Source organism: Mauremys reevesii, linkage group 2, assembly GCF_016161935.1.
Source record: "Mauremys reevesii isolate NIE-2019 linkage group 2, ASM1616193v1, whole genome shotgun sequence".
Classification (NCBI taxonomy): Eukaryota; Metazoa; Chordata; order Testudines; family Geoemydidae; genus Mauremys; species Mauremys reevesii.
In genome coordinates, this window is record NC_052624.1 from 227177874 (window position 1) to 227190912 (window position 13039).

The 13039-nt window shown below is 40.1% G+C and overlaps 1 protein-coding gene across 5 annotated transcripts in view; it reads right to left on the minus strand.

Moving 5' to 3' along the window:
- ARMC1 (armadillo repeat containing 1) overlaps positions 1-13039 on the minus strand; it is a 49377-nt gene that overhangs the window by 31209 nt on the left and 5129 nt on the right. For all 5 annotated transcript variants that reach the window (XM_039527683.1, XM_039527685.1, XM_039527686.1 and 2 more), the window contains 2 exons: positions 12778-12967; positions 2014-2105 (listed from right to left, as the gene is read on the minus strand). In XM_039527683.1, coding sequence (XP_039383617.1) covers positions 2014-2105; positions 12778-12967 — 282 coding nt within the window. The remainder of the gene's footprint in view (positions 1-2013; positions 2106-12777; positions 12968-13039) is intronic.

The window sequence follows — 13039 nt, forward strand, 5'->3', positions numbered from 1 at the left end:
TTAAAAGCCGTTTGGAAATAAAAGATATAAAGGCTTTAGCTGCCCAAAGCAAAATACAAAATTAGTAAATTTGCAGGTATAATAGTTTGGGAGAGGAGATCAAATAATGACATATGTCTGATTATTTAAAAAAATAAGAAATTGATAATATCACTGAGAAATAGATACATTGAAATAACTGTAGAACAGAATAAAATTGTGCAAAGTTGTTGTAGTTGTTTGTAGATTTTCCTAACTTTAGTATTCAGTGTTTGTATAGTGAAATAGTCTTAAATATGTTTGTACAGCACCCAGCTTAAAATTTAGTTGGGGCCTTTGGTTGCTACTGCAATGCAAGTGATAAAATAAAAAAAGATATATCTATCCATTAGCTAATGTCAGAAAATTTTCTTTCAAAAAGGAATTAGCTACTAGTATATCTGCCACATTTAGTTAAAGCAGGTGATTGTCATCCGTAAAATACCACTAAGTGGGTGGGAATGTTGTTCACAGGAATTTAGTGTGAGGAGAGGAGTAATCAGTGTTTCAAGATTTACAATTCAAAATATAACTAAGGATAAAAACAAAACATGATGTTATTGTGAAATGTGATTGTATAATCAAAACGGTGTATAAAAGTTGTCTAAAGAAATGAAATCTTAAAGCCAGGAAAAATTATCCACTATTAATTTGTCATTAAAATTCAAGGACAGAAAGGGTCAGGTTCAGGATCTTGCAGACAGTTGCAAAAAAAGGGGAAGTGAGTCACCAGAAAACTTGCAGAATTTTTTTTTTCCTGGGTAGCCCGGTGGCAAGGCAAGGAAAATGCATCTGATTTGGATTGTTATAGCATTTGGAAATTGTATTATCATGAAAACTGAAATACAGAGCATCTTCAAACAAGGTTGCTTGTCATTGTCTCTCTCTTGTCAGGAATTGAAACTATACTGCTGACACAAAATGCTGAAGCCAAAGGTTTTTTTTTCTATTGCCTGGAGAAATGTGGAGAAAGATAATAGATGAAACATTATTTTGTCACTGAACTACGGTAGGCTTAGCTGTAGGAGGAAAGGCCTAAAGAGGAAATAGATGGGTCTCTATCTTCTGCAGCTTTTACTTGGTGATATTGAGACTGTAATTCTGGGTATGTTTTCAGTTTCCTGGAAGTTCTTTCTAATTTAAGGAAGTTGTCCCATCCTGCTAGCAGCTGAACATTTTAAAAAGTGAAAGAGATTACCTTGATCCCAGTGGCACAGGTGCTCCTTCATGGATTGGGTCAGAATGGTGCTAGAACTCTACATTTTCCTTCCCCAAATCTCAGACCACTTTAGAGAATCTAACAGATTCTCTAAAGTTCCAGGATGAATACTGTGGTCAACAACTCTGCTCCTGAGGCACAATGGAACTTTCTGCCATACGGGTAAAGCTAATCGGTACAGGAGACACAGCCATCCCACAGGTTGGTCCATGACCACAAACTAACTCCCACAGAAATTAAGGACTATCACAAATCTCACCACCTTCTGCTTCAAGTGCAAGGCACATTTCAACCTTCATTTCTCAAGAACATAACAGCAGGTACACAAAAACCCACTCAAACAAGACATGACACTGCACACACAAGTCTCCCTCTGGGGAGGCTATGACGGAAAGAATAAACCACAAGTGACACGTTAGTCAAGTCACTTAATTCACTACTGGAAGGCACTTGGATACTACAGTGATGAAAGCGATATAAGAACCTATACTGTATAGAACAGAACTCTGAGCAGTTGAAACCTCCCTCAAAAGGCAAGCTCCTTTCAACTGGGCGTTTGTAGTGTACTGACATTTAATTGATCTGCTATACTGAATAAAATTCAAACTAGTAATAGCTTTAAACCATAAAATCCAAAGAGGAACAAATGCATGCTATACTGTCATGAAATTCATTACATAAATTCAGGTGGCAGAGTTTTATTTGATATTAACTTGTTATTACACAAAAGAATATGGCCTGTCTGTTTTCAGATCTGGCAGCCCCTACAGACTTACCTTTGTATTACAGTTTGTAAGCTCAGCATCATACCCAGTTCACTTTTCATCTTTTCTCTGTTGGCCCGGCATTCTGCCAAATACCTGAGAGCCTAAAAGAAAAGAAGGACAATAGGCATCGGAAGCTGCTTCTGTTATTTCATCATTATTTTCTATTTCTGACGTTTCAAATAATTAACTATTTAACAATTCATAGTTTCTAAAAAAAGAGAAAAGTGTTGGGATAGTTAGAATATACAGTTTCAGTGCTGCAGCTCCACCTCAAAGACATTTGCCACATTGTGCCAGGTGCAAAAAAGAAGCAGCAATTACAGGCACAAGATGCCTCTTTAGAATATTCAGACAGTACCTGGAACAGAAGATTGCCACCGCTACCACCCTCTTTTGTGAGTATTATGGAAAGTCTGAACATTGTTAATAGGGTAAATTTCAACTATTTTTTGGCATTTGTGAATCTCAGAAAGATACAATATCCATTCTGGAAGCAGGGTCCCAAGAAAAGAAAATCTTTCTGAGACACTCAAAGTTTGCATTTAAGAGTTCTTATACAGATTATTCCCATGGGTCTCCTCTTTCATGGAATACAGAAACAGCTGGCCAATCTCGTGAAAACCTTACGTGTAAGTCAGTGGCATCTCTGTTTGTATGTATTTTAGAACACTGGATCCAATCAATTCCAAAATTTCAGAGAATGTTCTAGGCATCAGTGTCCAGAACCCTGTTTGTTTTGGTTTTTTGGGGATGGGGTTGGAGGGGAGAAACTGGTGAACACATGATCATCTGTTTAGCACAGCTACAGCTTTAAAGCACCTCTGAAATTGTCTATAGATCTATCAACTGGTTGACAGCAGCCATTAAAACCTTCAGGTATAACAATACCCCATCGCATTTCTGCCTACCCCCAATAGAGTTTAACATGTTGATGCCCCGAATGATTTCTCTCTCAGACAAATAATAATGGCGGGGAGAGGAAGGGGAATGTGAGCGTGTGCACAGACTCTAGCATGGGGAAAAAGGAGAATGGAGAAATGGGGGTGCACACAGGACCCCTGGCAGTGAGAGGGGAAGTTAGGGTACCCTGGTATGTGGGGAGGGTGGCACCCAGAGCCCCTAGCATACAGGTGAATAGGGAAATGGGGGACACACAGAGATCCTGCCATGGAGAGAGAAGTAGGAATGGGGGGCCCAGAGACCCTGCCATTGGGGCAGAATGAGGGACCATGATATGGAAGGAGAGAGGAAGCAGGGAAAGGGATGCACATAGAAACCCTGGTCTGACAGGGAAAATGGGAGACCCATGCTGCCCCTCATGCTTTGGAAAAGCTCCCCATAGATATTTGCAAAGTTAACTCATTATTCTTCTTCAAAACCCTCCTTTAAACTCCAGTTTGCTCAGAGGCCTACATAAACTTTGACCACCAGTTATCACGCTGACCAATACTGTCTCATTGCTTTGTTGTAATCCTCAATCTGGCTGTACCCGGCTGTTATCTCTTATCATACACTTAGATTACAAGCTCTTTGGGGTAGGGATTGTCTTTCTGTTCTATATTTGTACAGCGTTCGGTATTATGGGGACCTAGTCCATGCCTGGGACTCCTGGCTGCTATGATAATACAAATGATAAACAACAGTAATAATGGTGGAGGGGTGAAATGAAGGACAGGTGGGAGGAAATTAGGGGACCTTGGTATGGGTGGAAGGGAGAAATGGGGGCACACAGAACCCCTATCACGAGAGAGATAGGGAGGAGTTTCAGGGAACCCCTGAAATAAAGGGGGATGGAAGGGTGGCACACAAGAAACCTATGGGGGCATGGAGGAGTGCAATGACCCCTAGTGTATGCTATAAGCTCCCCCCTAAAGAAGTGTGTGACCCCCTAGTGTAGCTATCAGAAAATGTGCCTGTTGGTGCAGGGGACTAGGAATCAAGGCTCACAGGTTCTATGGAAGAAACATTGGTAAAGTCACTTGGTTTCTCTGTCCTTATTTCCATTTTATAAATGACAACACAGCTTAAGTATTTCACAGGGGTGCTGGAGACTTGTTGTAAGACTGCATGTGCAACACCTTAACTCAGGCATTTCCTCACTTGTGCAAATCTACCCAAAGAACCATATTTTGATTAAAATCTGTTAAGGATATGCTACAGTATTTATGGCATTCCTTATAGATTTGTTATTTTCTCTTAAAAAAAAGTATAATCTGAAATTGTTTGGCATGGGGGATCTCCCCTTTGTTTAATGTGTTCCTTGAACAGCAAGATAAGGATGCCTGTGGAACCCTTCTTGGGCACCTACAACTTTTGCCATTGCAATGTAAAAAGTAAAATTTTCAGTGCTGTAGAAATATGGATGCAATGCACCACTACAGTTTTCAGCTGTGCAAGCCAAAACACTTTGAACAAGGCAGGGCACCACAGGATCTCTGCCTCATTCAACGTGACAGCTTCAACTAAATTTGAACTTTTAAAACACAACCAAATTAACTACAATATATGAACAAGGCAGCCTATCCTCCACACTGGAGAACCGCTGTAAGAAATACTACTAGCATGTTAATCTATTGCCCAAGTGCAGTGTGCAATTTTTAAAGGCTCAAAACTCAAAAACAAAAACAACTTTCACCAGAACACTCAAAGGGGCTTCTTCTCTAAGAAGCTTCTGCCCTCAGACCCTTCACCATTGCAGCCATACAAAAAATCCATATTTAAAGAAAAAACTCTTAATGAGAGAAAGTAAAGTAGTTTATGTATCTACTTTCTGAACACTCAACAGCAGCTCTACTGTTTATACTCATACTTCAAGAAAAGAACCAACATTTCAGAATAATAGTTTGACTCCAAACATAGATTTATCAAGGAAATCTTTGAGTAGCCTTAATCATTGCTGTTGCTAGGGCTCCACTTCTAATAAAGAGTGATTTTGTAAGATTTTGTGCATGCCACAAAGAGGATGTTGTAGACGTTGCAGCCTCAAACTGAAGAAATAAATCAAAAGAAGAGCAGCAGAATGTGCCACAATGAACAGAATAGATATTGCTCTTTTATCAAAAAGCTGTTGAAACAAAAAGACGAGTACTGAAGTGGGATGGAAATACCAGGCAAAAGAACTCCAAGTCTCAATCTATTTGCATTACATAGTTTCTCCATTTTTTTGGCCAAGAGCTAAAAGTGAAAGATGTATCTTGTTCATGGGATTCCTGGATATTATATGTAATGTTCATCTGATGTGTTTGGAATCATTGCTGTTAAAGTTATGGCATCGTGAACAATTTCATTTTATTAAACTACCTAGAGGGCAGATTGCTAATTACTCTCCTACGACAAGAAAAAAAGAAAAATCTGAAAAAGGTTTTTCAGAAGAAGACTGTAGCAAAGCTTCAGAGGAACCTTACAGCTAATGATTTGATAGCTTTAATCTATTTTTTATCCAAGTAGAGCTTCAAGATTGCTGTTCCCCAAGCCTGTGATATGGACTTGTTTGCCGCCCAAGGTTTTGTTTTCTCGTCTTTACAGATGAACTCTTCTGCAAAATTTGATACTGATGACTAGGGGTTTTCAAGAATTGAATATTGGCACTGCTTCGTTTGCAACACAACTTTCTTGGTTAAAATCTCAAATTTCTCAGTTGATGAGATGTATTATATTTCCAGTGTTACCTTTTTTTGGGGGGGAGGAGAGGGAAGGGAGGTAGCTCCCAAGGTCAATATAGTATTGTGTTTGAAGGGTTTCCTCTAAACACAGCTTATCTACCTGCATTCCAGGACCACACATGATATACTGATGGCTATCTGGGTACATCTCAGTTGAGGACCTTGCACTAGTACTCAGGGTGTTACATAATTACTTTTGTGATAATAAATTGTGAAAGTTTACTCATTCCCTAAATGGAATCATATAACAGGTCTGTTGCACAATGAACACCTCACAACAGTGTGCCTAGTCCCTTTCTTATTTTTATGGTAGCTATATATTGTTCTTTCCAAAGATGTACTTCTAACATTTATTCTTAAATCCTACCTTTATTTTTGGCATGTTTTATAGTTAGAATGCAAGGCCATTTTATTGCCATCTGAGTAATCTAAAGTCCTGTAAAGTCTCTGATTCTAAATGTATGACCATTTAATTACACCTTTGCTATCCTGCCAAGATGTAGAGACTCATATACTTTTATCATTCTCTACTGATCATTTCCACTTATAGTCTGAGTTTCCCTGCACCACCATTCAAACACTTCTAGAAGTCTGTCTAAAAAGTCATTGGAATTAAAGACCTGAGCACAGTATTTCCATGTTGAGAAAAACCACCATCTATTTGCAAAGCAATAGATTAATTGTTTTGCTTATATTAACCTCTCCTTTGGCTCACTATTCAATATCAAAGATTTTCAGCTCAAAGCACACCTTCTATAATACAACATGATTTGACACAAACAGAGCTGTAAACAGGGGAGTTTGAGTGGGAGTTTGGGGGCAGACTAAGAGAGGCAGGCAGAGGATCATACAGGCTAGTGAAGGGAGTGTGCAGTGTTCTAGCAGTGTTTTGGTGCTTGTTGGGGGTTTGTTTTGCTGTGGGTGGTGGTGTTTTGATTTGGTTTGTGTTTCTCAGATTTACAGGATTTAGGTGAGAAGGCTATGACAGATACAGAGGCAGCAGTGGTAGTGACGCAAGCAGTGGAAGACACAATGAAGATGACTGGATGTGGAAGCTGCAGCATGTACATGATCCTGGAGGAGGTATCTGATAAGAGTTTTGTCTGCATGAAGTGCCGCCTGATGGAGCTAATGGAAGAAAAGATCCAAGGATTGGAGATGCAGGTTGAAACTCTGGTTGAGTTTAGAAGGGGGTTTGAGCGGATGATGGAGCAAAGACCTGAGGAGTCTGAATGGGGGAGAGGGGGAAATCAGACTTGCAGATGGAAGCAGGACCAAAGAACTCTGAGAGGAGACTGCTGGGTGAGGAAAGTGGATGGTGGAAGCATGTGACTAAGAGAACCAGGCAGAGGAAAAGACGGGCCAGTGAAGGAGAAATAGAGCTCAGAAACAGGTTTGAGGAGTTGGAAAATGAAGAAGGGGCACAGCAGGTGGTCATTGAAGGTGAGAGGGCAAGGAAGAAGAGAAGAGCAGCTAGTTCTATAAGAAGAGGGGAAGAGTCAATGGAGATAACACTACCAAACATGAGCCCCAGGAGGATACGGGGTGGGTTGCAGAGGATTGTAAGGGTGAATAGGAATCAAGAGGACTTGAAGCCAGAGGGAACAGGCGATAGACCGGAGAATCGCACCGTCACCAGGAAAAGGCAGGTATACATGATTGGAGACTCCTTATTGAGAAGAATATACAGGCCTGTAACCAGAGATGATCCAGAGAACAGAAGGGTGTGCTGTCTGCCGGGTGCTAAGAAACGGGATGTGGACCTGAGGCTGAAGACGATCCTAATGGGAGCGGGAAAGAATCCACTGATTGCCCTTCATGTGGGAATGAATGATACAGCTAGATTCTCGCTGGAACGTATCAAGGGAGACTATGCCAGGCTGGAGAAGACGCTTAAGGAAATCGAGGCTCAGGTGATCTTCAGTGGGATTCTGCCTGCTCCTAGAGAAGGCAACAAAGGTGTGACAAGATTATGACGATCAACAGATGGCTCAGGCGGTGGTGCTATAAGGAGGGCTTTGGGATGTATGGCCACTGGGAGGGATTCATGGACAGAGGACTGTTCTCTCAGGATGGACTTCCCCTGAGTATGGAGGGAAATAGACTTCCAGGATGGAGGCTGGCACAACTGATTAAGAGAGCTTTAAACTAGGAATTGGGGGGAGATGTCCAGGTAATCTCCACGCTGGATTTTACCATTGATAGGGAAGAAAGTGAAGAAAGAAAGGATATAGCCATGGGTAGGAGAATGGACATATGGAGGAAGGGTAGTGTAGATACCATTCTAATAGGTAGAATGTCTGGACCTAATCGGGTAAAAAAAATGTGAGTGAAGCCAAACAGCAAGTATTAAGATGTTTGTATACCAATGTGAGGAGCCTAGGTAACAAAATGGAGGAACTAGAGTTACTGGTGCAGGAAGTGAAACCGGATATTATAGGGATAACAGAAACAAGGTGGAATAGCAGTCATGACTGGAGTAGAGGTACTGATGGGTATGTGTTCTTTAGGAAAAAGACAGAAATAAAGGCAATGGTGGTGGAGTAGCATTGTATATCACTGATAAGGTAGACTGTAAAGAAATAAGAAGGGATGGAATGGATAAGACAGTCTGTCTGGGCAAAAATCACATTGGGGAAAAAAAGCTACTACAGCCTCCCCGAGACAGTGCTTGGAGTGTGCTATAGATTTGGATATGGATAGAGACCTTTTTAATGAAGTAAATACTAATAGGAATTGTGTGATCATGGGAGACTTTAACTTCCCAGATATAGACTGGAGGACAAGTGCTAATAGTAATAATAGGGCTCAGATTTTCCTAGATGTGATATCTGATGGATTCCTTCACCAAGTAGTTGATGAACCAACAAGAGGGGATGCCATTTTAGATTTGGTTTTGGTGAGCAGTGAGGACCTCATAGAAGAAATGATTGTAGGGGACAACCTTGGTTCGAGCGATCATGAGCTAATTCAGTTTAAATTAAATGGATGGATAAACAAAAACAGATCTGTGACTAGGGTTTTTTATTTCAAAAGGTCTAACTTAAAAAAATTAAGGAAATTAGTTAGGGAAGTTGATTGGACTGAAGAATTTGGGGATCTAAAGGTGGAGGAGGCCTGGAATTACTTCAAGTCAAAGTTGCAGAAACTATCAGAAGCCTGCATCCCAAGAAAGGGGAAAAAATTCATAGGGAGGAGTTGTAGATCAAGCTGGATGAGCAAGCATCTCAGAGAGGTGATTAAGAAAAAGCAGAAAGCCTACAAGGAGTGGAAGATGAGAGTGATCAGCAAGGAAAGCTACCTTATTGAGGTCAGAACATGTAGGGATAAAGTGAGAAAGGCCAAAAGCCATGGAGAATTGGACCTTGCAAAGGGAATTAAAACCAACAGTAAAAGGTTCTATAGCCATATAAATAAGAAGAAAACAAAGAAAGAAGAAGTGGGACTGCTAAACACTGAGGATGGAGTGGAGGTTAAGGATAATCTAGGTATGGCCCAGTATGTAAACAAATACTTTGCCTGAGCCTCATTAAAGACTGATGAGGAGCTTAGGGATAATGGTAGGATGACAAATGGGAATGAGGATATGGAGGTAGATATTACCGCATCCGAGGTAGAAGCCAATCTCAAACAGCTTAATGGGACTAAAGGAAATGCAGTGGATCTAATTTACCTCGATTTCAGTAAGGCATTTGATATGGTTCCACATGGGGAATTATTAGCTAAATTGGAAAAGATGGGGATCAATATGAAAACTGAATGGTGGATAAGGAATTGGCTAAAGGGGAGACTACAACAAGTCGTACTGAAAGGTGAACTGTCAGGCTGGAGAGAGGTTACTAATGGAGTTCCTCAGGGATCGGTTTTGGGACCAATCTTATTTAATCTTTTTAATACTGACCTTGGCACAAAAAGTGGGAATGTGCTAATAAAGTTTGCGACTGACACAAAGCTGGGAGGTATTGCCAACACAGAGAAGGACCGGGATATCATACAGGAAAATCTGGATGACCTCGTAAACTGGAGTAATAGTAATAGGATGACATTTAATAAAGAAAAGTGCAAGGTCATCCATTTAGGGATTAATAACAAGAATTATTGTTATAAGCTGGGGACGCATCAGTTGGAAGTAACAGAGGAGGAGAAGGACCTTGGAGTATTGGTTGATCACAGGATGACTATGAGCCGCCAATGTGATATGGCCATGAAAAAAACTAATGCAGTCTTGGGAAATACCTCAGGTGAGGTATTTCCAGTAGAGATAAGGAGGTGTTAGTACCTTTATACAAGGCACTCATGAGACCTCATCTGGAATACTGTGTACAGTTCTGTCTCCCATGTTTAAGAAGGATGAATTCAAACTGGAACAGGTGCAGAGAAGGGCTACTAGGACGATCCAAGGAATAGAAAACCTGTCTTATGAAAGGAGATTCAAAGAGCTTGGCATGTTAGCCTAACCAAAAGAAGGCTGAGGGGAGATATGATTGCTCTCTACAAATATATCAAAGGAATAAATACCAGGGAGGGAGAGGAATTATTTAAGCTCAGTACCAATGTGGACACAAGAACAAATGGATATAAACTGGCTATCAGGAAGTTTAGATTTGAAATTAGATGAAGGTTTCTAACCATCAGAGGAGTGAAGTTCTGGATCAGCCTTCGAAGGGGAGTAGTGGGGGCAAAAGACACATCTGGCTTCAAGACTAAGCTTGATAAGCTTATGGAGGGGATGGTATAATGAGATTGGTCTTTGACTATTAGCGGTAAATATGCAAAATGACTTGTGATGGGATGTTAGATGGTGTGGGATCTGAGTTACTACAGAGAATTCTTTCCTGGGTGTCTGGCTGGTGAGTCTTGCTCACATGCTCAGGGTTTAGCTGATCGCCATATTTGGGGTCAGGAAGGAATTTTCCTCCAGGGCAGATTGGCAGAGGCCCTGGGGGTTTTTCGCCTTCCTCTGCAGCGTGGGGCGCGGGTCACTTGCTGGAAGATTCTCTGCACCCTGAAGTCTTTAAACCATGATTTGAGGACTTCAATGGCTCAGACACAGGTTTGATACAGGAGTGCATGGATGAGATTCTGTGGCCTGTGTTGTACAGGAGGTCAGACTAGATGATCATAATGGTCCCTTCTGACCTTAAAGTCTATGATTCTATGATACAAATGGGAGCTGCTGGATGCTCAGTCAGCACTTTCAAAAATGAGATCATTTAGGGCCTGATCCAAAGCCCACTGAAGTCAGATGAAAGACTCAGGCTGAATTTCACAGATCAGGCCCAATTCAGCATGATACTTATGGATGTGACAAACATTAAGCACACCAGTAGCCTAACTGAAGATAGGCATACAAAGTTTAAGTAACCTTCCTGATTTAGGACTTTACTTAGTCACCTCAACGTGGATTTAATTTTCGTAAGATCTTAATTATCAGAGGGGTAGCCGTGTTAGTCTGGATCTGTAAAAGCAGCAAAGAATCCTGTGGCACCTTATAGACTAACAGATGTTTTGCAGCATGAGCTTTCGTGGGTGAATACCCACTTCTTCGGATGCAAGTCCGAAGAAGTGGGTATTCACCCACGAAAGCTCATGCTGCAAAACATCTGTTAGTCTATAAGGTGCCACAGGATTCTTTGCTGCTTCGTAAGATCTTAGTTCAAGATTTAAAAAAGGATTAGATTCACCTAGTTAACCATAAAGTTTCTGATTTTTGTAATGTAGAATCAACTAGGGACTCAAGATATCGCTCATTTTAAGCTCTTCACTCTTGGGTTTCTGTATTTCAATAACATCCACATTTATACAGCTTCTTCCATCTGAGGATATCAAGTCACTTTACAGATATTAACACACTAATAGGTACAATATTCCTATGAAGTAGCTATAATCCCCCCCACTTGACAGTGTTTTCAACATCAGGCACTAAGATTGTATTTGTATTAAAAACTTAGTGGCATAAAATCTTTGTGACTTCAAATAGAAATTGCTTCAGTGTTAACAATGAAAAGTTCTTTAGACTTTTAATACATACAGTTAGAGTGATTTTTTTAAATATATGCAGCCCAATTTTTTGAAGAACCAGGAACCTAAACTTATTCTCCAAAGACAATATTATGGAACCTGCAAGTGGAATTTTCAAAAGCACTTAATGGGACTTGTGGTCCTAAGTCACCTGACTTCAAATTGAAAAACCTTGATGGAGAAGCATAGAAGATGCGTCTGACAAAGTGGGTATTCACCCACGAAAGCTTATGCTCCAATACTTCTGTTAGTCTATAAAGTGCCACAGGACTCTGTTGCTTCTTATAACAGGTGGAAGCATTTCAGATTTCTTGACTTGTGGAAATTCACTACATTTGAGGGTGAAGTCTGTTGCAAATATAGCACAGGCTATATTTATCTATGTTTATCAATTTTGTGTTTAAGTTTGTGTTGTTTTTACAATAAGGATGTTAATGAGGCCATGGACTTCTCCTTTTCAGCACAGGTGAGCTTTTGAAGTGTGGAACTTCTTAGTAGGAAAAGAAATCTATGTAAAATCTGAAACTCTACTAACAATTAGGAAAACTAAAGAAACAAGTAAAAAAAAAAAACCATCCATTTTAGGAATTTAAAACTATAAAATGGGAAGACAGGAAAAAGCTAGCCCTATATACATAATATGATATGAAGTAAAATTTAAAAACTTATTTAAATAAAAAAATGATGATTTAAAAAACCTCGATTTTTATTCACCCACTTCCAATCAAGAGAAAAGGCATTATGTCAGTGTAGTACTTAGATTTTAAGAGTCACATTGTCCACAGTCATCACATACAAAGTCTGAAGAGAAGCATGCATACAGTTATATGTGACAAGCTACATTACAGTTTTTCCCTCTGCATATACAAAGTTAGAGGGTTATCTTCCAAAACACAGACAGACACACACACACAATAAATTAATCTATAAAAACTTGTTCTCCAACTTCAGAATGATTTTGTCACTCATTAATTGTTGAAATGGGAGTGGCAGAAAATTAAGCACAACAGTGACAATAATTTGACATGAGGTACAAGCAGCAAACAAACAAATAAAAAGCCCACTGGTTTTAAAAAAATAGATTACTTACTAGTAACGCAGAGTGAACAACTGGAGGGCTGGGGTGATCCATAAACAAAATAAGGCCTGGCAGACATCCCTGATCCTGAACGATGGCTCGTCTATTTAAGGGGTCAGCTGCCAGGTCTCGCAGCTGGTTAACTACTGCAAGCGCATCAGGCTCCTCACTCATAGTGGAGTTCATTTTCCTATGCCAACACCTGTTAAAAAAATTCTGTATTAGTAACACTTCATTATTAATGAATCTGATTAAACTGTAGTCAATACAGACT